Here is a 27,787-nt window from a genome sequence, read left to right as displayed (position 1 = left end):
ACTTTTTAACCCAGGGAAATCTTCTCAAAAGTTGGGGGTCATCTTATACGCCGGGTCATATTTCTTATACGGCGAGTATATCCCAAACTCTATATTTTAACTGGAAAAGTTGGGGGTCATCTTATACGCCCAATTGTCTTATACGCCGGAATATACGGTACCAGACTTTTAGAGGGCATCTGAAGGCAGCCCTGTTTAGGGAAGCTTTTAATCTTTAAGAAATTAATGCATTTTAATATTTCTGTTGGAAGCCCCCCAGAGTGGCTGGGGAAACCCAGCCAGATGGGCGCGGTATAAATAAATTATTGTTATTATTATTATTATTATTATTATTATTATTATTATTATTTGCTGCTCTTCACTGCTGCCATCTCTCATGAACGTCTGAGCCAGACAATCCCTTCTTACAAGATAATCCCTTATTTTAACCTCTTCCTGTGCGCCCCCCCCTCTTGCAGGCTTATTGAATGGTTCCTTTCATGCCCTTAGCTAAATGATCTGGCTACCCTTGCATGGACTTGGCTATAAGCAGGGGGTGGGGAGTCTCTGTGTTGAACTACGCTGGATTTCTGTCGCATTCTTTTTTCCTTGCTGGTGAAACTCAGGGCAACCTGTGAGAATTAACAGAAAATCAACTTACCCATGTCACTCTTCCAGGGTGACAAAGGAGAACCAGGCCTAGAAGGAGGAACAGGAGACAAAGGGCAGGAAGGCGTCAAAGGAAAGGAAGGACCTCCTGGATCCCCTGGGCCCACAGGCGTTCGAGTGAGTTTGCCAAATTCCTTGCTTTTTCTTTGAATATTTTTACTTTGCTGTTTAACCATGCTGGCCCCTTGCCTTATTCCTTTTCCTTCTTTTTCAGGGTGTGTGGTGTGTAGGTGCTGTTTGTACCCTTTCTATTCTCACAATATGCAGGGGTGTACCCAGGATCAAAACGGGGGGGGCAAACCATGGGGAGCATGCCAGGGGATCGTTGGCTGCGCCCGCTGCTCTCCGGCAACCTCCTCGACTCTCCTCCCAGCGGTGGAGAGGAGGAGCGAGAAGAGGCTCTTTGGCCGCCTCTCTGGCGCTCGTTCGCTCGAGGGCTGCTGGCTGCACGCACGCACGCCTGCCCGCTGATTGGGCGAAGGGGCGCTTCTCCCAGAAACTGGCCCCTCTCCACGGGTGGAAGGGGAGCTGGCGCCCTGTCCCGCTCCAGGTGCGAAGGGCGCTGGAGGCGCCTAGCCAGCGGAGCAGAGCTCCTTTGCGCTCATGGTGGCGGCGAAGCACAGTGTTGAGGGAAACGCGCCTGCCTTCTCTCTGTGAAACTCGCTGGCAAAACTCCCCCCCCCCAATCCGTCGCACGTTTACAAGAGCTCAACCGGCTCCCTCTGAGGATTCCCTTTCCCTTCTGGGCGGCTGTGTCGCCGACGGGATACCTGCCTTCCTCGCTTGGCTGTTGCCTGTTTCATCACTTTATAACCATGTAAATTTTTGCTTCTGGGGGGGCAGCTGCCCCCCCCATCCCATGCTGGGTACACCCATGACAATATGGGTTTGAACGGAGTTTCCATTTTGGGGATTTCACATACCTACCGTGTTTCTCATAAAATAAGGCGTACCTCTAAAATAAGCCAGGGCAGGATTTTCATGCGTTGACAAAATATAAGACATACCCCGAAAATAGGCTGTAGTGCTAGGCGCAGTTCTGGAGGGCGCCAAGGAAGAGGAAGAGGCCTGTCGGGTTGGGGCCCAGAACCGGATGCTGCCACTGCTGCAGCCCCGCCAAAACACCCAGCAACGCCCAGCAGCACGCGCCGCGTGGAGCCCTGAGCCAGCGGGATCCAGCAGCGCCCCCTGCTGAAGCACCGACAAAATCCCCGGCAGCACCATGTGAAGTGCCCTGAGCCAGCAGGACCCAGCAGTGCTCTGTAGCACTTTGAATCCTCCTCCTCCTGCTGCTGCTGTGGCTCGGGGCGCTCTGTGCAGAGCTGCTGGGTGCTTTGTCGGCACTTCAGCTGGGTCCCGCTGGCTCGGGGCTCCACGCGGCATGCGCTACTAGGCGCTTTGTCGGTGCTTCAGCAGCAGCAATAGCCAGTTCCGGGCACTGAGCTGCAGCAGCAAGAGGAGGGTGCTTGCCAGGTTGGCGCCGCACGGAGCGAGACCGCCGGCTGACGCCAGCCAGCAGGACCCTGCTGCTGAAGCGCCAACAAAGTGCCCAGCAGCGCCGTGCAGAGTGCCCTGAGCTTCCAGGAGCCGGAGGGAGGAGGCCTGCCGGGTCGGCGCCTGTCAGCACCACGTGCCCCGAGCTAGCGGGACCCAGAAGCAGCAAAGCCGGCCGCAGGAGGAGGAGGCAAGCACCCAGAACCATACGGTAAAGGTAAAGGTAAAGGGACCCCTGACTTGACCATTAGGTCCAGTCGTGACCGACTCTGGGGTTGCGCGCTCATCTCGCATTATTGGCCGAGGGAGCCGGCATATAGCTTCCAGGTCATGTGGCCAGCATGACAAAGCCGCTTCTGGCAAACCAGAGCAGCACACGGAAATGCCATTTACATTCCCACTGTAGCGGTTCCTATTTATCTACTTGCATTTTGACGTGCTTTCGAACTGCTAGGTTGGCAGGAGCTGGGACCAAGCAACGGGAGCTCACCCCGTCACAGGGATTCGAACCACCGACCTTCTGATCAGCAAGCCCTAGGCTCAGTGGTTTAACCACAGCGCCACCTGGGTCCCCCTGTGAACCATACGGTACTTACCGGTAATAATAATATAAAAAGACACCCCCCGAAAAATAAGCCATAGGCTTATTTTCTTGAGTGAAATAAATATAAGACGGTGTCTTATTTTAGGAGAAACACTGTACCAAGGTTCCTAAAGCAATTTGATAACTCTGCATATTTTCTTATGTACCAGGGTGGAGGGTGGGACACTAAGGTAACCCTCCAGGCTCCCTTCTGTCAGCAATAAGCTGTCCCGGGGGCCAGTGGCTAAACTGGCCCAACAGGCCAAATATGCGATTGCTCTCCCAAATGTGAACAACAGCACACACAAGTCAGTAAAAAAGGCTAAACTGCTTTATTTACATATAAACTGGGAACTCTACATTATGGCTCCCTCTCTCTAGCATCACAGGCAGTAAAGAGAGAGAACGAAGGAACAACAGTTCCACTTAGGAAGACAGAAAGACAAACATCCTGTCTACGTCACATCCACTCTGTGGAAACAAAACAAATACAGTCATATGATACACAATAAACCTATGGCTGCAGACGGGGGGGGGGATGAATATACCAACAACCTCCCCCAATTTATGCCCTGTGCTGCAGTTCACCTTTGGAACTGCCTGCAACCAGATTGGCATTGGGCCATACCATTTTGCACTTCTGATGAGTCATGGTGTCATAGCACTTTGATGATCACGAAATTGCACAGTTGGCTTTGGACGTGGTCCAGCTTTCTTTTCCAAGGAAAATGGTCTTTACCCATACAGCCTTTGGGCAAGGTTTTCTGTCTCTTGAGGACAAACCCTGTACCCATACCTGCCAAGTCCTGGACTGCGGAATCCGGGACCGGCAGCCGCATGACACGGGAAGTTGCATATTCTGCTCTAGTCAGACCTCACCTGGAATACTGTTTCCAGTTCTGGGCACCACAGTTCAAGAAGGACACTGACAAGCTGGAACATGTCCAGAGGAGGGCAACCAAAATGGTCAAAGGCCTGGAGAAGATGTCTTATGAAGAATGGCTTAGGGAGCTGGGTATGTTTAGCCTGGAGAAGAGAAGGTTAAGGGGTGATATGATAGCCATGTTCAAATATATCAAAGGATGTCATATAGAGGAGGGAGAAAGGTTGTTTTCTGCTGCTCCAGAGAAGCGGACACGGAGCAACGGATTCAAACTACAAGAAAGAAGATTCCACCTCAACATTAGGAAGAACTTCCTGACAGTAAGAGCTGTTCAGCAGTGGAATTTGCTGCCAAGGAGTGTGGTGGAGTCTCCTTCTTTGGAGGTCTTTAAGTGGAGGCTTGGCAAGCATATGTCAGGAATGCTTTGATGGTGTTTCCTGCTTGGCAGGGGGTTGGACTGGATGGCCCTTGTGGTCTCTTCCATCTCTATGATTCTATGATTCTAGCAAATTGGCCAGGTAGGTGGTGGGTTCAAAGAGGGCTGCACAGTCATTAGGGCAAATTTTGAAGGATGCTCACTGTTTTGGTTCCCATATTGTTTCAGGAACCGCGAATTAGGTCAGCTTGCTTTTAAATGCCAACAGAATAAATTTTCTCCCTTCTCCCTCACCATCAGACATAAATGGCCCTTCCGTGCCTTCAGCTACTGTCTCTTTTCTCTCCCTCAGACCCTGCATAAAAATCTCACTGCTTAATCAGGATGGGGGAAGAGTGCATATGAAATGTGGTTCTGATAAGTCTGAAACATTGATGTCTTGAAGCGGCTGCCTCTAATAATCCCACTAATTTCCTGAATACTTTCAGTCTGTTTCTCTGTGTGAATGTTTATTAATGGGAAGATCTCGTATAAAAAGCTGCAGAACAGGAGGAAATGGCAGTGCTGGAGTCTCTCTCTCTCCTATCTCATCTTTGTTTATGTGAACCAGCTGCAACACAAAAGTCATATGCACAAGGTTACAAGGACAGCTCCTGTCTGGGGTTTTTTCCCTAGCTGGGGATGTATATCCTGAATTTTTGTATCCTAGCATATTCCAAAGTACATTATTGTAAAAACTGGATTCTGCAATATGCAATTAATTATGCAAGATCAGCAAGCAAATAAAGATATGTTTGCAATCATCATCTTTTGCTTCTTAACATTGTTGTTGTTGTTTCATCGTTTAGCTGTGTCCGACTCTTCGTGACCCCCTGGACCAGAGCACGCCAGCACGCCAGGCACTCCTGTCTTGCACTGCCTCCCGCAGTTTGGGCAAACTCATGTTCATAGCTTCAAGAACACTGTCCAACCATCTCGTCCTCTGTCGTCTCCTTCTCCTTGTGCCCTCCATCTTTCCCAACATCAGGGTCTTTTCCAGGGAGTCTTCTCTTCTCATGAGGTGGCCAAAGTCTTGGAGCCTCAGCTTCAGGATCTGTCCTTCCAGTGAGCACTCGGGGCTGATTTCCTTCAGAATGGATAGGTTTGATCTTCTTGCAGTCCATGGGACTCTCAAGAGTCTCCTCCAGCACCAGAATTCAAAAGCATCAATTCTTCGGCCCTTCTTGATGGTCCAGCTCTCACTACTGGGAAAGCCATAGCTTGAACTAGATGGACCTTTGTCAGCAAGGTGATGTCTTTGCTTTCTAAGATGCTGTCTAAGTTTGTCATTGCTTTTCTCCCAAGAAGCAACGTCTTTTAATTTCATGACTGCTGTCGCCATCCTCAGTGATCATGGAGCCCAAAAAAGTAAAATCTCTTCCGCTTCTATTTGCCAGGAGGTGATGGGACCAGTGGCCATGATCTTAGTTTTTTTGATGTTGAGCTTCAGACCATCTTTTGCACTCTCCTCTTTCACCCTCATTCAAAGGTTCTTTAATTCCTCCTCACTTTCTGCCATCAAGGTTGTGTCATCAGCATATCTGAGGTTGTTGATATTTCTTCCGGCAATCTTCATTCCGGTTTGGGATTCATCCAGTCCAGCCTTTCACATGATGAATTCTGCATATAAGTTAAATAAGCAGGGAGACAATATACAACCTTGTCATACTCCTTTCCCAATTTTGAACCAATCAGTTGTTCCGTATCCAGTTCTAACTGTAGCTTCTTGTCCCACATAGAGATTTCTCAGGAGACAGATGAGGTGATCAGGCACTCCCATTTCTTTATGAACTTGCCATAGTTTGCTGTGGTCTGCACAGTCAAAGGCTTTTGCATAGTCAATGAAGCAGAAGTAGATGTTTTTCTGGAATTCTCTAGCTTTCTCCCTAATCCAGCGCATGTTTGCTATTTGGTCTTTCGTTCCTCTGCCCCTTTCAAATCCAGCTTGCACTTCTGGGAGTTCTCGGTCCACATACTGCTTAAGCCTGCCTTGTAGAATTTTAAGCATAACCTTGCTAGCGTGTGAAATGAGTGCAATTGTGTGGTAGTTGGAGCATTCTTTGGCACTGCCCTTCTTTGCGATTGGGATGTAGACTGATCTTCTCCAATCCTCTGGCTGCTGCTGAGTTTTCCAAACTTGCTGGCATATTCAGCGTAGCACCTTAACAGCATCATCTTTTAAAAATTTAAAAATAGTTCAGCTGGAATATCATCTAAGGCGCATTTGACTTCACTCTCCAGGATGTTTGGCTCAAGGTCAGCAATCACACTACCTGGGGTGTACGAGACCTCCATATCTTTCTGGTATAATTCCTCTGTGTATTCTTGCCACCTCTTCTTGATGTCTTCTGCTTCTGTTAGGTCCTTTTCACTTTTGTCCTTTATTATGGTAATCTTTGTACGAAATGTTCCTTTCATATCTCCAATTTTCTTGGACAGATCTCTCTTCTCTGTAGATATGATAGTCATTCGAACTGAATTTGCCCATTCCCATCCATTTTAGTTCACTGATGCCCAGGATGTCAATATTTATTCTTGCCATCTCATTTTTGACCACCTCCAGCTTACCATTGTACATGGATCTTACATTCCAGGTTCCTATTCAATATTTTTCTTTACAGCATTGGACTTTTCTTTCGCTTCCAGGCCGCTTCGTCAGCTCTGAATCTACTTGTACTTGTCTTCCGCTCTTCCTCAGTTGGACGCCTTCTGACCTGAGGGGCTCATCTTCCAGTGTCATCACTTCTACCTGCCTGTTGTCTTTGTCCATGGAGTTTTCTTGGCAGGGATACTGGAGTGGCTTGCCAGTTCCTTCTCCAGGTGGATCACGTTTAGTCAAAACTCTCCACTATGACCTGTTCATCTTGGGTGGCCCTGCATAGCATAGTTTATAGTTTCTCCGAGTTATTCAAGCCCCTTCGCCACGACAAGGCAGTGATCCGTGAAAGGGAGTGATCTCTTCTTAACATGTTGTTGTTGTTGTTGTTTAGTCGTTTAGTCGCGTCCGACTCTTCGTGACCCCATGGACCAGAGCACGCCAGGCACTCCTGTCTTCCACTGCCTCCCGCAGTTTGGTCAAACTCATGTTCGTAGCTTCGAGAACACTGTCCAACCATCTCGTCCTCTGTCGTCCCCTTCTCCTTGTGCCCTCCATCTTTCCCAACATCAGGGTCTTTTCCAAGGAGTCTTCTCTTCTCCTGAGGTGGCCAAAGTCCTGATGTCAGCTTTATGTCCATTGATCCTTTGGCATAGGGTTTGGCCTGTTTGTCCAATATAGAGAGCTGAAGGGCACCATTGGCATTTGATGGCATACACAATGTTAGAAGATGAGCAATTCAATAGTCCTGAGATGGTATGTTGGCTGTTGTTGGGGCCAGTGATGGTGTTGTCCGGGTGTATGTGGCAGCAAAGTTGGCATCTGGGTTTATTGCAGGCTCTGGTACCAGTGTCCATGTTACGTCTGGTGGTTGTATTATTGTGGGTGAGGAGTTGTTTAAGATTGGGTGGCTGTCTGTAGGCAAGGAAAGGTCTTCCTCCCAGAGCTTGAGAAAGGGAGCTGTCATTGTCCAGGAGAGGCTGTAGATCTTTGATGATGTGCTGCACTGTTTTAGCTTGGGAGCTGGATGTGATTACTAGTGGTGCTCTGTGATTTTCTTTTTTGGTATTTGACAGAGAAGCCAGTAGGAGAACACTTCAATCTCCCAGGACATTCTATACAAGATCTCAAAGAAAAAAAATCAGAAACAGACTGGAAAGAGAAGTTGCTGAATTGCAACTCATTGCAACCAAACTTAAAACCATGGAGAGACCTGGTCTGAATAAGAACATTGGATTCTTATCTCATCATACATGATCAAGCTTTCTTCGGCCATCTCACCCCTTTCCCTGCAAGACCAATTGCAGTCATTAACAGTCATTAACAGTTGTCAACAAGTTTACCACTCCTATCAGCCAGTCGCCCATTCCCACCCCCCTTCTGAGTAATACCCCTCCCCACCCTCTGACTATACATAAGGGTCTGGTGATTTCTGTTTCAGTGTATCTGAAGAAGTGTGCATGCGCACAAAAGCTCCTATGTTGCTACCAAGGAGTGTGGTGGAGTCTCCTTCTTTGGAGGTCTTTAATCGGAGACTTGACAGGCATATGTCAAGAATCCTTTGATGGTGTTTCCTGCTTGGCAGGGGGTTGGACTGGATGGCCCTTGTGGTCTCTTCCAACTCTAGGATTCTATGATTCTATGACCAACTGAGTTGGTCTCTAAGGTGCTACTGGAAGGGATTTTCTTATTTTGTTTTGACTGCGTCAGACCAACATGGCTACCTACCTGTAACTCGTAGGGAGCTGTGTGCGAAGGGCGCCAGTGTAAAAAATTCTACCTGCTAATATTCTGATCTCCTTTGGAAGGTGATGAATAATGAAGGGGTGGTCTCTCTCTCTGTCTCCCTTCTCCGCTCAGGGACCAGAAGGAAAACCAGGCCAAGAAGGGGAGAAGGGGAAAACCGGACTAAAGGTATGGCTGCCTCTGTTCTTCCTGCTCCCGTTGATGCTCTAGGGAACGCCCATAGCTCAGTGATAGAGCAGACGGTCCCTGGCTCAATCCCCAGGATCTCCAGGTAGGGCTAGGAAAATCTCCCTGCTTCAAACCCTAGAGAACCCCTGCTAGTCAGTGTCGACAATACTGAGGTGGATGGACTCAGCATGAGAGCTTCCTCAGTTCCTGTGATGTTTGTGACCTCCCATTCCTGCTTCCCAGGGTGATGACCTTTTCATTTTTTCCCCTCAAAAATTATTTCCTGTAGCACAAATGGATGAACTTTTGTCTATTAATGACTAAAATGAGGTCTATTCCATTGAATAGAAAGGTCACGCATAAACCATTTTTAAATTTTTGGTACGCCGTTTGACCATTTCATAAAATTGTATTCACAATTCTATACAGTATTACGGAAACTTAAATAAAGAATTCAGTATATATTTCGTATCAAATTTGGACACAACACCACAATCCACAATGGGGAGTGTTCTTAGCAACATAGGCTATACAAATGTCACACCTGCGCAAGGTAAAAGCCCCTTTTGGAGACCTCAAAACTCAGCCAGCAGACCCTGCCCGGGCATGCTGGGAAAAGAACCTACAGGAGAGGTAGCAAAACATCGCCCTCTAGCGGCGTCTATACTGTTACTGCAGCTAAAAAAAGCTTCCTTGTGTTTTTGATGACCCTATATAATGTTGTATATATGTGACTCTCAAGCTTGGGTTCAATTTTTATATCTGCTTAAAGTGACTTCAAAAACGGTCCAAAAACAGAACAATAATTTTTTTGAAAACATTTTGTGCGTGAGGTTTTTTTTTTTTTTATCAAATCTCTTTGAAAGTCAAATTTTATCTAATCTTTCATGACAGCTCATCAAATTATGATACAGGGAAACGAGGTTGTCAAAAAGTCGTCACCCTACCAGTGCTTACATTTTGGCATAGTTCTCGCTGAGACGGCAAACCTCGTCTCCCCCAAAATAGTAAAGAGGCGCAGCTCAGGGGCAGAGCATCTGGTTTGCATGGAGAAAGGTCCCAGTTTCAGTCGCTGTTGTTATCAAGGTGGGCTAAGAATGGCTCCTGCCTCAGACCCTGGACAGCTGCTACCAGTAAGTGTAGACCAGGCATCCCCAAACTTCGGTCCTCCAGATGTTTTGGCCTACAACTCCCATGATCTCTAGCTAAGAGGACCAGTGGTCAGGGATGATGGGAATTGTAGTCCAAAACATCTGGAGGGCCAAAGTCTGGGGATGTCTGTGTACACCATGTTGACCTAGATCAGGCATCCCCAAACTTCGGCCCTCCAGTTGTTTTGGACTACAATTCCCTGTGACATTATGAGATATAAATCTTCATAATGATCGCCAATAGTCCAGCAGGCTTCCTCTGACCAGCTGAGCCTGCTCCTCCCTTCGGGGCTCCTCTCGGCGTAAATCGCAGAGTTTCCCTTCTCACAGCGGTAGCTGTGTTGACCACAGAGGTCAACACACAAATACAGTGGTACCTCAGTTTATGAACACAATTGGTTCCGGAAGTCTGTTCATAAACTGAAGCAAACTTTCCCATTGAAAGTAATGGAAAGTAAATTATTCCGTTCCTGATGGGTCCGCAGCGTTCGGAAACTGAAAATTCGTAAACCTGAGGTGTTCATAAACCAAGGTTCCACTGTATACAACATTATATAGCAGGCATCCCCAAACTTCGGCCCTCCAGATGTTTTGGACTACAATTCCCATCATCCCTGACCACTGGTCCTGTTAGCTAGGGATCATGGGAGTTGTAGGCCAAAACATCTGGAGGGCCGCAGTTTGGGGAAGCCAACACACACGGGTCATCAACATATAGGGTCATCAAACACACGAAAGCTTTTTTTCGCTGCAGTAGCAGTATAGACCCCACGGGGTGCTCATGTTTTGCTACCTCTCCTTTAGGTTCTTTTCCCAGCATGCCCGGCAGGGTCTGCTGGCTGAGTTTTGAGGTCCCCAAAAGGGGCCTTTACCTTGCGCAGGTGTGACATTTGTATTGCCTATGTTGCTAAGAACACTCCCCATTGTGGAATGTGGTGTTGTGTCCAAATTTGATACGGAATATATATAGAATTGTCAATGCAATTTTATGAAATGGTAAAACGGCATACCAAAAAAATTAAAAGCAGTTTGTGTGTGACCTTTTTTAATACTTCCATGGAATAGACCTCTTTTTCGTCATTCCTAGGCAAACATTCATCCATTCGTACTACAGGAAATGATTTTTGAGAAAAACAAAATGAAAAACTCATCACCCTAGTGTAGACCATATTGACCTAGATCAAGAAGGGGAAATTGTTAACCCACCAGCTGCTGTTGAACTGGGGCTGCTGGGAGTTGGAGTCCAGCACCATCCGGGTGGTCATAGGCTCAGCATTCCTAATCCAGTTTATTTAGGATAACTCACTTTCCTATACAGTGGTACCTCGCAAGACGAATGCCCTGCAAGATGAATTTTTCGCAAGTCGAATGCGTCTTGCGATCTGATGCGTCTTGCGAATCGCGATTTCCCATAGGAATGCATTGAAATTTAATTAATGTGTTCCTATGGGCAAAGAAAGAAATTTCAAAGCATTCCTATGGGAAGCCGCAATTCGCAATATGAATTTTTCGCAAAACGAATAGACTCGCGGAACGAATTAAATTCGTCTTGTGAGGCACAACTGTACAGTGGTGCCTCGCAATATGAATTTAATTCGTCCCACGAGTCGCTTCGTATAGCGAAAAATTCGTTTTGCGAAGCGGCCCCCATAGGAACGCGTTGAAGTGCGGTTTCCCATAGGGTGCCTTGCAAGACGAATTTTTAAAAATCGTCTTGCGACGCACGCCATAGGAAACTTTGTCTTGCGAGTCTCCATCGAAATCTCAAAACGCATTCGTCTTGCGAAAAATTCGTCTTGTGAGGCATTCGTCTAGCGAGGTACCACTGTATTCCTAAAATGAGTATGGGATTAAATCTTGGCCAGTCTTTTTGACATGCTAGGCTCCCCCCTTTTATTGTTTTGTATTGTTGTGTTGTGTTGTGTTGTGTTTTGTGGAATCATTCTGTGCTTTGTTTGTCTGGCAGAGTACTCAGATTTTTGAGCCCCCCCCCCTCTGTAGTTCAGCGATAGAAGCGGCTTTGTCATGCTGGCCACATGACCTGGAAACTGTACGCCGGCTCCCTCGGCCAACAACACTAGATGAGTGCCGCAACCCCAGAGTCGGTCAACGACTGGACCTAATGGTCAGGGGTCCCTTTACCTTTACCTGTAGTTCAGGGTGGTACACCCCAGACCCTAAGTACTAGGTCTTTTGTTTCCCACACTTTCACTTTCTTTAGGGCATCAGAGGTCACCAGGGGCAACTTGGAGAGACCGGCCCACCAGGGAAGACGGGTTTGAGAGGGACTCAAGGTCCCAAAGGATCCAGAGGAAGCCTGGGAGCGATGGTGAGGACAGTGTTGGCTCGTGACATGTAATGTGAACGTTGTGGATGTAGCCTATCTTGATTTCAGCAAGGCCTTTGACAAGGTGCCCCATGATATTCTTGTAAAGAAGCTGGTAAAATGCTGGCTAGACAATGCTACCATTCAGTGGATTTGTAACTGGCTGACTGACCGAACCCAAAGGGTGCTCATCCATGGCTCCTCCTCATCCTGGAGAGTAGTGACTAGTGGGGTGCCACAGGGTTCTGTCTTGGGCCCAGTCTTATTCAACATCTTTATCAATGACTTGGATGATGGGCTTGAGGGCATCCTGAGCAAGTTTGCAGATGACACCAAATGGGGAGGGGTGGCTAATACCCCAGAGGACAGGATCACACTTCCAAATGACCTGAACAGATTCGACAACTGGGCCAAACCAAACAAGATGAATTTTAATAGGGAGAAATGTCAAGTACTCCACTTGGGCAAAAAAATTGAAAGGCACAAATACAGGATGGGAGACACCTGGCTTGAGAGCAGTACATGTGAAAAGGATGGAGGAGTCTTGGTAGACCACAAACTTGTTGTTGTTGTTGTTGTTTAGTCGTTTAGTCGTGTCCGACTCTTCGTGACCCCATGGACCATAGCACGCCAGGCACTCCTGTCTTGCACTGCCTCCCGCAGTTTGGTCAAACTCATGTTCGTAGCTTCGAGAACACTGTCCAACCATCTTGTCCTCTGACGTCCCCTTCTCCTAGTGCCCTCAATCTTTCCCAACATCAAGGTCTTTTCCAAGGATTATTCTCTTCTCATGAGGTGGCCAAAGTATTGGAGCCTCAGCTTCACGATCTGCCCTTCCAGGGAGCACTCAGGGCTGATTTCCTTAAGAATGGATAGGTTTGATCTTCTTGCATTCCATGGGACTCTCAAGAGTCTCCTCCAGCACCACAATTCAAAAGCATCAATTCTTCGGCGATCAGCCTTCTTTATGGTCCAGCTCTCACTTCCATACATCACTACTGGGAAAACCATAGCTTTAACTATACGGACCTTTGTCGGCAAGGTGATGTCTCTGCTTTTTAAGATGCTGTCTAGGTTTGTCATTGCTTTTCTCCCAAGAAGCAGGCATCTTTTAATTTCGTGACTGCTGTCACCATCTGCAGTGATCATGGAACCCAAGAAAGTAAAATCTCTCACTGCCTCCATTTCTTCCCCTTCTGTTTGCCAGGAGGTGATGGGACCAGTGGCCATGATCTTGGTTCTTTTGATGTTGAGCTTCAGACCATCTTTTGCGCTCTCCTCTTTCACCCTCATTCAAAGGTTCTTTAATTCCTCCTCGCTTTCTGCCATCAAGGTTGTGTCATCTGCATATCTGAGGTTGTTGATATTTCTTCCAGCAATCTTAATTCCGGCTTGGGATTCATCTAGTCCAGCCTTTCGCATGATGAATTCTGCATATAAGTTAAATAAGCAGGGAGACAATATACAACCTTGTCGTACTCCTTTCCCAATTTTGAACCACTCAGTTGTTCCATATCCAGTTCTAACTGTAGCTTCTTGTCCCACATAGAGATTTCTCAGGAGACAGATGAGGTGATCAGGCACTCCCATTTCTTTAAGAACTTGCCATAGTTTGCTGTGGTTGACACAGTCAAAGGCTTTTGCATAGTCAATGAAGCAGAAGTAGACGTTTTTCTGGAACTCTCTAGCTTTCTCCATAATCCAGCGCATGTTTGCTATTTGGACTCTGGTTCCTCTGCCCTTTCGAAATCCAGCTTGCACTTCTGGGAGTTCTCGGTCCACATACTGCTTAAGCCTGCTTTGTAGAATTTTAAGCATAACCTTGCTAGCGTGTGAAATGAGCACAATTGTGCGGTAGTTGGAGCATTCTTTGGCACTGCCCTTCTTTGGAATTGGGATGTAGACTGATCTTCTCCAATCCTCTGGCTGCTGCTGAGTTTTCCAAACTTGCTGGCATATTGGGTGTAGCACCTTAACAGCATCATCTTTTAAAATTTTAAATAGTTCAGCTGGAATATCATCACTTCCACTGGCCTTGTTATTAGCAGTGCTTTCTAAGGCCAATTTAACTTCACTCTCCAAGATGTCTGGCTCAAGGTCAGCAACCACACTACCTGGGGTGTACGAGACCTCCATATCTTTCTGGTATAATTCCTCTGTGTATTCTTGCCACCTCTTCTTGATGTCTTCTGCTTCTGTTAGGTCCTTACCACTTTTGTCCTTGATAATGGTAATCTTTGTACGAAATGTTCCTTTCATGTCTCCAATTTTCTTGAACAGATCTCTGGTTTTCCCCATTCTATTGTTTTCCTCTATTTCTTTGCATTGCTCATTTAAGAAGACCCTCTTAAGACCACAAACTTGACCACAAACTTATGTATATTCAGGGGGTAGGGAGGGGTATTACTCAGAAGGGTGGTAGGAACGGGAGTGGTAAACCTGTTGATGACTGTTAACGACTGTTAACGACTGCAATTGGTCTTGCAGGAAAAAGCAAGGGATGAGATGGCTAAAGAAAGCTTGATCATGTATAATGAGTTAAGAATCCTATTCAGACCAGGTCTCTTCATGGTTTGAAACTTGGTAATGAGTTTCAATTCAGCAACTTCTCTTTCCAATCGGTTTCTGAAATTTTTCTGTAATAAAACAGCTGCTTTGAGATCTTGTATAGAATGTCCTGGGAGATTGATGTGTTCTCCTACCGGTTTCTCTGTCTTATGGTTCCTGATGTCAGATTTATGTCCATTTATCCTTTGGCGTAGGGTTTGGCCTGTTTGTCCAATATAGAGAGCTTAAGGGCACTGTTGGCATTTGATGGCATACACAATGTTAGAGGATGAGCAATTCAATAGTCCTGAGATTGTATGTTGGATGTTGTTGGGGCAAGTAATGGTGTTGTCCAGGTGTATGTGGCAGCAAAGTTGGCACCTGGCTTTATTGCAGGCTCTGGTACAAGTGTCCATGTTAAGTCTGGTGGTTGTATTATTGTGGGTGAGGAGTTGTTTAAGATTGGGTGGCTGTCTGTAGGCAAGGAAAGGTCTTCCTCCCAGAGCTTGAGAAAGAGAGCTGTCATTGTCTAGGAGAGGTTGTAGATCTCTGATGATGCGCTGCACTGTTTTAGCTTGGGAGCTGGATGTGATTACTAGTGGTGCTCTGTTATTTTCTTTTTTGGTATTTGACAGAGAAACCAGTAGGAGAACACTTCAATCTTCCCGGACATTCTATACAAGATCTCAAAGTAGCTGTCTTATTACAGAAAAAATTCAGAAACAGACTGGAAAGAGAAGTTGCTGAATTGCAACTCATTGCAACCAAGCTTAAAACCATGGAGAGACCTGGTCTGAATAAGGACATTGGATTCTTATCTCATTATACATGATCATGCTTTCTTCGGCCATCTCACCCCTTGCTTTTTCCTGCAAGACCAATTGCAGTCGTTAACAGTCATTAACAGTTGTCAACAGGTTTACCACTCCTATCAGCCAGTCGCCCATTCCCACCCCCCTTCTGAGTAATACCCCTCCCCACCCTCTGACTATACATAAGGGCAGGTGTCCCCAAACTAAGGCCCGGGGGCCGGATGCAGCCCGCGTGAGCCAATCGTGCGGCCCCCGATGACCCCCGCCGCCCGCCCTAATTGGTGCGCCACAGTGCGATTGCCCATCTCCGGGTCGGCGTGGTGCCAGAAATAGCTTGTGCGCACGTGGAGGGCAGGGAAACGCGCTCCCATACTCACACGCACAAGCTGTTTCTGGTGCCACCCCGCCTCGGAAGTGCACCAGAAATGACGTCTGCGCATGCGCAGAAGCCATTTTCAGCGCCACGCCAGTATGGAAGCACGTTACCCCACCATCCGATCGGCACCGGCGGAACCGGCCCGAAGCCGGTTAAGTTTGCGGACACCTGCATAAGGGTCTTGTGACTTCTGTTTCAGTGTATCTGAAGAAGTGTGCATGCACACGAAAGCTCACACCAATGACAAACTTACCGTAGTTGGTCTCTAAGGTGCTACTGGAAGGATTTTTTTTTATTTTTTATTTTGAGGCCAACATGGCTACCTACCCGTAACTAACTCTCTCCGACAAGTTCCTTGGAGATATTTGACATGGAAAGTTTGGGGGCCAATGGATAGAACTGGAGATTGGGAGGGTGGGCGAGTCCTTATCACAGAGCGAGTCCTGAAAGCCGCAGAGACCGATGAAGTCGCCGAAGGAAAGAGTGTAAAGAGAGAATCATACCTGCCAAGTTCCTGCCGGAAAAATAAGGGATCGGCAGACCGGAAATAGCGCTGCCACCATTTTGGAACTGGGTAGAGCAGCACCGGAAGTCGCTTCTGAGCATGCTCCGCCCAGTTCCAAAATGGCCACCACGCCGGAAGTCGCACTGTGGCCATTTTGGAACTGGGCAGAGCAGCATCGGAAGTCGCTTCTGAGCATGCTCCACCCAGTTCCAAAATGGCCGGGGGAGGCTCCTTCTGCGCATGGCTGGAGTCTCTGGACATGCGCAGAAGCGATTTCTGTATGTAAACCGGTGGAAAACAAAAAGAATCTGTTTTTCCAGCTGGGAACGGCTGGAAAAACAGGGGTTTCCCAGGGAATACGGGAGACTTGGCAGCTATGGAGAGAATAAGAGGGAGCCAGGTACAGGAAGAGCTTTGCCCATTGGAAACACCAAACTGGTGACTGGGCCAGCAGGATCAGGGCAGGAGCAGAGATTACCTTTCCTTGTTCCCACAGGGTTCTCCAGGGCGGATGGGGGCTGCAGGGCATCCTGGCTTAAAGGGCTATCAGGTAAGCCATTACTTTGGACTGTCTGTGTGTCTTTTTCCTCTCCTAGCCATACACCAGAGTGCAAAATTTAACGATGTGAATTATTTCTGCAGCCAGGGCTTTCTGCAGCTAGGGTTTTTTGCGCCCTAGGCGAGATCGCCTTCTGCCGCCCCCCCCCCGCCCCAAATTTCCCAGAAATAGAAATAGAAAAGAGAAAATAGAAATAGAAAAGAGAAAAATACAGTGGTACTTCTACTTATGAATAACTCTACTTACGAATGTTTCTACTTACAAACAGAGCTCCATCGCCATCTTGGATGCGGTTTAGATAAGATTTTTTTCTACTTACCGAATTTTTAGATAGGGTTGTTTCGACTTACGAATTTTGTCTCCCAATGCATTCCTATGGGATTCAACTTACAATTTTTTTGACTTACGAATGTGTGTTCGGAACGCATTAAATTCGTAAGTAGAGGTACCACTGCAGAAAAAAATAAAAATAGGAAATAGGAAAAAATAAAAAATGTAGAAAAAATAAAAATAAAAATAAAGTAAAAAATAAAAAGAGAGTTCCTTGGTTGTTGGTGAGGGGAAGGGGTAAAAAACAGTCTCTTTACCTTGTCAGCTAGCGGCCTTCCCTGTTTCTGGCGCAGCCTTCCCCTGCTTCCCCTGGAGCCCGATCTTGGCACGCTAGCTGCTGGAGGGGTAGGCGCGGCTCGAGCGAGCGAGTGGAGAGGGCGCCTCCAGGGCCGTCCCTATGCCCGGGCTGGGTGGTGCCTGGCCACCAGGGGCGCGGAAGGGGCGCCGAACTCAGTGGCTTCAGGCAGCTCTCCGGAGGCACGAGGGGAGCGCGGGCCTGGGGCCGCCTCCGCTGAACAACTGAGAGGCGCGGCAGCCCCCGGCTTGCACTCCCCGTGCGCCTCCGGAGGGCGGCCTGAAGCTGCTCAACAGCTGAGAGGCACAGAGGTGGCAGCCCCAGGCTCACGCTTTGCACGGGGAGCGGGAGCCTGGGCCGCCTCCACTGAACAGCTGAGAGGCGCAGTGGAGGCACCCCCAGGCAGCACCTGGGAGCAGCTGGCGGGCGGGCGGCGGGCTGGCTGGCTGGCCAACGCCCCCTCCATTTTGATGCCCTAGGCAGCTGCCTAGTTCACCTTAATCGATGCGCCGGCCCTGTTCTCAATATCATTGTTATTGCCGCTGTCATTATCAGGTCTTGTTTTATTTCCTGCACCCGCACCAGAAGGTTTCAGGGTGGATCATAGCCATGTAGAACACAACATTAAAACAGTTTAAAATGAATTCATTTATTTCATTTATTTGATTCATGTACCACCTTTTATCCAAAATCCCATGACTGTGTACAATAGGGTGATGACTTTTTTACAACCTCATTTCCCTGTATCATAAATCTGATGAACTTTCATTAAAGATGAGATAAAATCTTACTTTCAAAGAGATTTGATAAAAAAACCTCAAGCACAAAATGATTTAAAAAAATTTATTGATCAGTTTTTGGACCGTTTTTGAAGTCACTGTAGGCCAGGCACCCCCAAACTTCGGCCCTCCAGATGTTTTGGACTACAATTCCCACCATCCCTGACCACTGGCCCTCTTAGCTAGGGATCATGGGAGTTGTAGGCCAAAACATCTGGAGGGCCGCAGTTTGGGGATGCCTGCTGTAGGCAGATATAAAATTGAACCCAAACTTGAGAGTGAAATATATACAACATTATATAGGGTCATCAAACACACAAGGAAGCTTTCTTTAGCTGCAGTAACAGTTTAGACGCCGCTAGAGGGCGATGTTTTGTTACCTCTCCTGTAGGTTCTTTTACCAGCATGCCCGGCAAGGTCTGCTGGCTGAGTTTTAAGGTCCCCAAAAGGGGCTTTTACCTTGCACAGGTGTGATATTTGTATAGCCTATGTTGCTAAGAACACTCCCCATTGTGGAATGTGGCATTGTGTCCAAATTTGATACGAAATATATATAGAATTGTTCATACAATTTTACGAAATGGTAAAACGGCATATGAAAAAAATTAAAAAATGATTTGTGCGTGACCTTTTTAAAGATTTGCATGGAATAGACCTCATATTCGTCATTCATAGGCAAAAGTTCATCCGTTTGTGCTACAGGAAGTAATTTAGAGAAATGAAATGAAAAAGTCATCACCCTAATGTAGAACAAAAACAGTTTAAAATTAATTCTTTTCTTTCATTTATTTGATTCATATACCACCTTCTATCCAAAGATCCCATGACTGTGTGCAACATTAAGAAGATAATTTATGCAGAATAATAATAGTAATAAAAATACACAGCAAAGTAATAACATACAGTGGATCCTCGGTTTATGAACACCTCGGTTTACAAATTTTCGGTTTACAAACGCCGGAGACCCATCTGGAACTGATTAATCCACTTTCCATTACTTTCAATGGGAAAGTTCGCTTCAGTTTAAGTACGCTTCAGGTTGAGTACTCCGCGGACCCGTCTGGAACGGATGAATCCATTGTCCATTACTTTCAATTGGAAGGTTTGCTTCAGTTTATGAAAGCTTCAGTTTATGAACAGACTTCCGGAATCAATTGTGTTCATAAACCGAGGTACCACTGTAATCATAAAAAGCATGCCCCCCCCCCATATTTTAACAGGCCATAGATTAATGGCCAAAGAGGAAAGTTTTCACCTGGCACCAAAAGCCATGGAATGATGCTGCCAGAATAGCCTCTCTTCATGTTGGGCTTCCTACCTTTCTCTTTCTTGGTGGGTCTGAGCAGGTGCCCCATTTCTCTGCCACCAGAGCCCCCCAACCCCCCCCCCCACACCTTCCATATATCTGCAGGGAGGTTAGAGGAGATGGACGGTCAATGCCTGATCTAGACCTCCGCCAGTGTGGTGTAGTGGTTAAGAGCGGTAGACTCGTAATCTGGGGAACCAGGTTCGTGTCTCCGCTCCTCCACATGCAGCTGCTGCGTGACCTTGGGCTAGTCACACTTCTCTGAAGTCTCTCAGCCCCACCCACCTCACAGGGTGTCTGTTGTGGGGGAAGAGGGGAAAGGAGATTGTTAGCCACTTTGAGACTCCTTCGGGTAGTGATAAAGCGGGATATCAAATCCAAACTCTTCTTCATTCTCTTTCAGGGGCACGCAGGAGCACCAGGCCCAATCGGGCCACCTGGACCCAAAGGTGAAAAGGTAAATGGTTTTTAGGTATGTTTTTTTGACCAAATCAGTGTTGGTTGCCTTATTAGGAGAGGGACAGAGAGAGTTTGACCCTGGTGCTCTTATTTGACCATGATAATCTCCTGGATCATAGAATCCTAGAGTTGGAAGAGATCACAAGGGCTGTACAGTCCAACCCCCTGCCAAGCAGGAAACACCATCAAAGCACTCCTGACGTATGGCTGACAGCAATGCGTGGCCGGGTCAGCTAGTAGAATCATAGAATCATAGAGTTGGAAGAGACCACAAGGGCCATCCAAGTCCAACCCCCTGCCAAGCAGGAAACACCATCAAAGCATTCTTGACATATGCCTGACAAGCCTCTGCTTAAAGACCTCCAAAGGACTGGATGGCCCTTGTGGTCTCTTACAACTCTATGATTCTATGATTCATCTTGCACCCTCCTGTTGTCTCCCACACAGAACATTTTTATTTGAACAGACTTTTGCTGGTCCGCTAGCTTGCATTTCTCATTCTACTGCTGTTTGTAATTCAGCACCTCCTCCGCACCTGTCACTATTGAGCAGCTTCAGGCCGCTATCCCGAGGCGTGCGCGTGCCTCCAGAGAGCAGCCTGAAGCCGCTCAACAGGTGACCGGCGCAGTGGAGGCGGCCCCAGGCTTGCGTTTCCCACGCAAAGCTCCAGAGGCGTGCGAGCCTGGGGCCACCTCACCGCGCCTCTCAACTGTTTTTAATTTTAATTTTATTTTATATTTTTATATTTTCTACTTTTTTATTTGTTTCTATTTTTTTATTTCTATTTTTATTTTTTCTATTTTTAGTTATTTTTCATTTTTTTAATGGGGGCAGAAAGTGATCTCGCCTAAGGCGCAAAAAAACCTAGCACCTGCCTTGCCGGTGGCAGCTGCTCCAAGACACCTGCCGGCCCGTTCAGTGCCACTTCAGCGCCCCTGATGGCCAGGCGCCCTGGCGCCCCGCGCCACCCAGCCCGGGCCTAGAGGCAGCCCTGAGATGATCTCCAGAGTCCTTTCCAGAAACCAAACTCTCAACTTCTACTCGCATTGTAAACCGTGGTCTGTTTTAACACGAGTGTTTATTGCTTGCAGGGAGAACAAGGTGATGATGGGAAGGTGGAGGGGCCTCCTGGACCACCTGGAGACAGGGTAAGGAATCTGGACTGCCCAGTGCTAATCTTTAATATGAGACACACCTCAAAGTCAAGCTAAACCCTATGACTTAAGCTGGGTCTACACATCCAACAAACTGAGGTGATAAGAGTGCTGTGATTATTATTTATTTATTTATACCCCGCCCATCTGGCTGGGTTTCCCCCGCCACTCTGGGCGGCTTCCAACAAATACCAAAATACATTAAAATATCACAGATTAAAAACTTCCCCAAACAGGGCTGCCTTTAGGTGTTTTCTAAATGTCAGGTAGCTGCTTATCTCCTTGACCTCCGATGGGAGGGCATTCCACAGGGTGGGCGCCACCACTGACAAGGCCCTCTGCCTGGTTCCCTGTAGCTTTGCTTCTCGCAGAAAGGGAACCGCCAGAAGGCCCTCGGTGCTGGATCTCAGTGTCCGGGCTAAACGATGGGGGTGGAGACGTTCCTTCAGGTATACTGGACCGAGGCCGTTTAGGGCTTTGAAGCTCAACACCAACACTTTGATTTGTGCTCGGAAACGGACATAGGTGGGAGATGAAGCAGGCACTTGGAGGACTCTAACACCTCTCTTGCATTTCCTTTTCTAGGGCCCAGCTGGTGACCGAGGAGATCGTGGGAAGCCTGGAGATCCTGGTTATCCTGTGAGTCCTTCTCCAAATGCCTGGTTAGCAAATGAACCATCTTAGGAAAAAGCTATCTCCTCTTTGTAAAATTCCGTGACACTGAGCTAGGGAATATCCTGTCTTTTATATTGCAGTGTGTGTGATATGTGATTGACAGACTTGACCCCAGAGCTTTAGGGATGGGCAGGCTGAGATTGATCTTGGTGATCCAGGTAGACACAAGTTGTTGTAGGCAACAACAACAACAACAATAATGTTGTTGTTGTTGTTGTTGTTTAGTCGTGTCTGACTCTTCGTGACCCCAAGGACCAAAGCACGCCAGGCACTCTTGTCTTCCACTGCCTGCCGCAGTTTGGTCAAACTCATGTTTGTAGCTTCAAGAACACTGTCCATCCATCTCGTCCTCTGTTGTCCCCTTCTCCTTGTGCCCTCCATCTTCAGCCTCAGCTTCAGGACCTGTCCTTCCAGTGAGCACTCAGGGCTGAGGAGATACAATAGCCATCTTCAAATACCTGAAGGGTTGTCCCATGGAAGATAGAGCAAGCTTGTTTTCTTCTGCCCCAGAGAGCAGGACCCGAACCAATGGATTCAAATGGCAAGCAAGGACCTAAACCTTAGGAAGAACTTTCTGACAGCGTTGTTGTTGTTGTTTAGTCGTTTTGTCTTGTCCGACTCTTCGTGACCCCCTGGACCAGAGCACGCCAGGCACTCCTGTCTTCCACTGCCTCCCGCAGTTTGGTCAGACTCATGTTGGTAGCTTCAAGAACACAGTCCAACAGTCTCGTCCTCTGTCGTCCCCGTCTCCTTGTGCCCTCCATCTTTCCCAACATCAGGGTCTTTTCCAGGGAGTCTTCTCTTCTCATGAGGTGGCCAAAGTCTTGGAGCCTCAGCTTCAGGATCTGTCCTTCCAGTGAGCACTCGGGGCTGATTTCCTTCAGAATGGATAGGTTGGATCTTCTCGCAGTCCATGGGACTCTCAAGAGTCTCATAATGAGAAGAACATCCTTCTTTGGTGTCATCCTTCCCATAATGAGAAGAACATCCTTCTTTGGCGTCATTTCTATAAGGTGTTGTAAGTCTTCATAGAATTGGTCAATTTCAGTTTCTTCAGCACCTGTAGTTAATAATAGTAATAGTAATAGTAATAATAATAATAATAATAATAATAATAATTTTACTTATTTCCTGCCCTTCCCAGTCAAGACAAGGGCTACAAAGTGTGAAAAGCTCACCATGTAGTATGCTAAAGAGTTTGCTAACACAGTTGTTATAGATTACACTGTTGTAAGCGGCTCGACGCAGGTCTCGAAACCCGGAGTCCAGAGAAGGGTACAGGGTTTGTCCTCAAGAGATAGAAAACCTTGGCCAAAGGCTGTATGGGTAATGACCATTTTCCTTGGAGAAGGAAGCTGGACCATGTCCAAATGGCCGAGTGTACCAACAAAGCCAACTGTGCAATTTCCTGATAGTCAAAGTGCTATGACGCCATAATACTAATACTAACAACAACAACAACAACAACAACAACAACAACAACAACAACAACAACAACAACAACAAATTTATTTATACCCCAACTGTGCAATTTCCTGATAGTCAAAGTGCTATGACGCCATAATACTACTACTACTACTAATAATAATAATAATAATAATAATTTTACTTATTCCCGGCCCTTCCCAGTCAAGACCGGGCCTCAGGGCAGCTAAAAACAAAAATATCAAAGCAAGCATAAAAGAAATGATTGAATTAAAATACAGATTAAATGCAATGTTAAAATTCCATTTTAAAATTAGGAATCTACAAGTGGAATCTCATTGAAATATCTGTAGGATAAAACCTTAGGGGAGGGTAACACCGGGGTCAGACTGAGTCAGTCCAAAGGCCAAGCGGAACAGCTCTGTCTTGCAGGCCCTACGAAAAGATGACAACTCCCGCTGGGCCCCAGTCTCCTGAGAGAGAGCGTTCCACCAGGTCGGGGCCAGTACTGAGAAGGCCCTGGTCCTGGTCGAGGCCAGTCTAACCACCTTGTGACCCGGGATCTCCAGTATGTTATTCTTTGTGGACCTTAATGTCCTCTGCGGGGCATGCCGGGAGAGGCGGTCCCGTAGGGAAGCAGCTTTAACAAAGTGTTCACTCTCAGGTATTAATTTTATATTCATAACTGTAAAAAGTTTTTAAAATGAATATGTAAAGTTAGTAAGTTGATTTAAACCTGGAAGAGCCAATGTATTGCCCTCCAAATGATTTGGACTACAACTCTCATCAGCCCAGCTGGCGGGGCCAACAATCAAGGTTGATGGGAGTCTGGAGTCCACCATGTTGATGACATTTCACTCCTGCTATAGTTATTACTATATTTATTTATTTATTTTGAAAAAACTCTTATATAACCATCTTAATTGTTGTTGTTTAGTCGTTCAGTCGTGTCCGACTCTTTGTGACCACATGGACCAGAGTACGCCAGGCACTCCTGTCTTGCACTGCCTCCCGCAGTTTGTTCTCCGACATGAGTCTGACCACTGTCCAACCATCATGTCCTCTGTCATCCCCTTCTCCTTGTGCCCCCCATCTTTCCCAGCATCAGGGTCTTTTCCAGGGAGTCTTCCCTTCTCATGAGGTGGCCAAAGTCTTGGAGCATGTTGGTGGCTTCGAGAACACTGTCCAACCATCTCATCCTCTGTCATCCCCTTCTCCTTCTGCCCTACATCTTTCCCAACATCAGGGTCTTTTCCAGGGAGTCTTCTCATGAGGTGGCCAAAGTCTTGGAGCATGTTGGTGGCTTCGAGAACACTGTCCAACCATCTCATCCTCTGTCGTCCCCATAATCCAGCACATGTTTGCTATTTGGTCTCTGGTTCCTCTGCCCCTTCGAAATCCAGCTTGCACTTCTGGGAGTTCTCCATCCACATACTGCCTAAGCCTGCCTTGTAGAATTTTAAGCATAACCTTGCTAGCGTGTGAAATGAGCGCAATTGTGCGGTAGTTGGAGCATTCTTTGGCACTGCCCTTCTTTGGAATTGGGATGTAGACTGATCTTCTCCAATCCTCTGACCATATTTTGCACTCTCCTCTTTCACCCTCATTCAAAGGTTCTTTAATTCCTCCTCACTTAGGCCAATTTCGAGAGGGTTTATTGAGAGCAACTGGCCCAAAACCTTGAGGCCCAACTGGTGTTAGTAAACTAGTCAAGCACGTTATAATGTTTTAATACTTATCCACTAGGACACTGCCTCATTGAATTAGTGAGGAACCTCAGGCTTGCATTGTTTGAGGAAGTGTTTAGGATTGCTCAGACCAGGCACCCCCAAACTTCGGCCCTCCAGATGTTTTGGACTACAGTTCCCATCATCCCTGACCACTGGTCCTGTTAGCTAGGGATCATGGGAGTTGTAGGCCAAAACATCTGGAGGGCCGCACTTTGGGGGTGCCTGGCTCAGACTCACCACTCTGCCCCTGGGAGGGAAGAAGGATCTCGGATGGCAGTTTAACTTGAATCTTCCCTCTCACTTCCTTTTAGGGCCAAGAGGGTATTGATGGAGATGGAGGAAAACCTGGACAGCAAGGCTTACCAGTAAGAAGCTCCCCTCTGCCCACCTTTGGAAAGTTGTTCTGTGCATGGGACAGGGTGTGCGTATGTGGAAGAGAGGGAGAGACAACATGCAGAGGTGGGAGGTGGAACCAACATGCATTGGGTTGCTCTTCAATGCCACAATCCTACGCATGCTCGCTGCGTCTATTGGGTATTACTGCCTAGTTAGCATGTTGAAGTTTGCAACCTAAGTTTCCGAATTGGAATCGGGCTTTGGTTTCCAAACCCTGTGAGAGCAGCAGGGCCGGCGGGTCCATTTAGGCGAACTAGGCAGCTGCCTAAGGTGCCAAAATGGAGGGGGCAATGGCCAGCCTGCCCGCCCCCCGCCGCCCCGCAGTGCTGCCTGGGGCCGCCTCCATTGCACCTGTCAGCTGCTGAGCAGCTTCAGGCCACTATCCTGAGGTGTGTGTGTGCCTCCGGAGAGCGGCCAGAAGCCGCTCAGCAGCTGAAAGGTGCAGTGGAGGCGGCCCCAGGCTCGCGCTCCCCGCACAAAGCTCCGGAGGCGCGAACCTGGGGCCACCTCTCCATGCCTCTCTGCTGTTTTTTTCCTATTTTCTATTTTTTCTATTTATTTTATTTTATTATTTATTAATTTGGGGGGTGGGGGGCGCGCCAGAAGGTGATCTCGCCTAGGGCGCAAAAACCCCTAGCACTGGCCCTGGAGAGGAGGTGCAGTCCACTTCCAAACATTTGCAAAGAGGTGCTTCCATGCTTTACTTTAAAGCTCACCTTGGAAACTGCCTTAAGCTAAGTGAGGGCATTGATCCATGTATCTCCGCACTTCCTACACTGTGTCTGCCAGCAACTCACTGCGGTTTCAGTAAGCCTCCCTTAGAGAGGTTAAGGATTGAACCTGGAACCTTGGTCATGCAAAACTTTTCATCTACCCCAGAGTCATGGCTCCTCGCCTTCCAGGGCAAACACAATCTTACACACAAGATGGGAGGGGTGGCTAATAACCCGCAGGAGAGGATCACACTTCCAAACGACCTTAACAGATTATACAACTGGGCCAAAGCTAACAAGATAGATTTTAACAAGGAGAAATGTAAAGTACTACAATTGGGCAAAAAAAATATAAAAAAATGAAAGGCACAAATAGAGGATGGGTGGCACCTGGCTTGAGAGCAGTACATGTGAAAAGGATATCAGAGTCTTGGTAGACCACAAACCTGACAAGAGTCAACAGTGTGATGCAGCAGCTCAAAAAGCAATTCTGGGCTACATCAATAGGAGTATAGCATTTAGATCAGGCATCCCCAAACTGCAGCCCTCCAGATGTTTTGGACTACAATTCCCATCATCCTTGACCACTGGTCCTGTTAGCTAGGGATCATGGGAGTTGTAGACCAAAACGTCTGGAGGGCCACAGTTTGGGGAAGCCTGATCTAGATCAAGGGAAGTAATAGTACCACTGTATTCTGCTCTGGTCAGACCTCACCTGGAATACTGTGTCCAGTTCTGGGCACCACAGTTCAAGAAGGATACTGACAAGCTGGAATGTGTCCAGAATGGTCCAAAGGCCTGGAAACAATGCCTTATGAGGAACGGCTTAGGGAGCTGGGTATGTTTAGCCTGGAGAAGAGAAGGTTAAGGGGTGATATGATAACCATATTCAAATATATCAAAGGATGTCATATAGAGGAGGGAGAAAGGTTGTTTTCTGCTGCTCCAGAGAAGCGGACATGGAGCAATGGATTCAAACGACAAGAAAGAAGATTCCACCTCAACGTTAGGAAGAACTTCCTGACAGTAAGAGCTGTTCGGCAGTGGAATTTGCTACCAAGGAGTGTGGTGGAGTCTCCTTCTTTGGAGGTCTTTAAGCAGAGGCTTGACAGGCATATGTCAAGAATGCTTTGATGGTGTTTCCTGCTTGGCAGGGGGTTGGACTGGATGGCCCTTGTGGTCTTTTCCAACTCTAGGTTTCTATGATTCTATGATTTTAAAAGCTAATTCCATATGGCTAGAACTGTCCTAGGCACAGTAATCTATGCTCTTCACGATTCGTGAAAGACATCTCTGCCAGAAGGGTCTTTTAAAGCCGTTTTCCCACCCTGTTCCTTTTATTCTCTTAGGGACATCCAGGACCACCAGGTCAACCAGGGCTGAAAGGATTCAAGGGCAATCCGGTAGGTTTGGAAAAAAAACACCTCAACTTAACCTAACAGTAAGAGCTGTTCGGCAGTGGAATTTGCTGCCAAGGAGTGTGGTGGAGTCTCCTTCTATGGAGGTCTTTAAGCAGAGGCTTGACAGGCATATGTCAATAATGCTTGGATGGTGTTTTCCGCTTGGCAGGGGGTTGGACTGGATGGCCCTTGTGGTCTCTTCCAACTCTAGGATTGTATGATTCTAACCATGCATCCTTGCAGAGTTGCCCCACTTGCAGCAGACCTATGCGGTAACCAGAGAGTTGTGAGGTCCGTGGGGGCGGGGAGCTGGAAA

General features: G+C 47.3%; 1 protein-coding gene across 2 annotated transcripts in view; it reads left to right on the top strand.

Moving 5' to 3' along the window:
* Positions 1-27,787, top strand: part of LOC118084239 (uncharacterized) — a 281,031-nt gene that overhangs the window by 203,153 nt on the left and 50,091 nt on the right. For both annotated transcript variants that reach the window (XM_060270659.2, XM_060270658.2), the window contains exons 37-45: positions 658-765; positions 8,480-8,533; positions 11,906-12,013; positions 16,747-16,800; positions 19,923-19,976; positions 21,070-21,126; positions 21,718-21,771; positions 25,274-25,327; positions 27,421-27,474. In XM_060270659.2, coding sequence (XP_060126642.2) covers positions 658-765; positions 8,480-8,533; positions 11,906-12,013; positions 16,747-16,800; positions 19,923-19,976; positions 21,070-21,126; positions 21,718-21,771; positions 25,274-25,327; positions 27,421-27,474 — 597 coding nt within the window. The remainder of the gene's footprint in view (positions 1-657; positions 766-8,479; positions 8,534-11,905; positions 12,014-16,746; positions 16,801-19,922; positions 19,977-21,069; positions 21,127-21,717; positions 21,772-25,273; positions 25,328-27,420; positions 27,475-27,787) is intronic.

Source organism: Zootoca vivipara, chromosome Z2 (assembly GCF_965207765.1).
Source record: "Zootoca vivipara chromosome Z2, rZooViv2.hap1.1, whole genome shotgun sequence".
Lineage (NCBI taxonomy): Eukaryota > Metazoa > Chordata > Lepidosauria > Squamata > Lacertidae > Zootoca > Zootoca vivipara.
The sequence above is the reverse complement of the archived record's forward strand: the minus strand, read 5'-3'. Positions and strand labels throughout refer to the sequence as shown.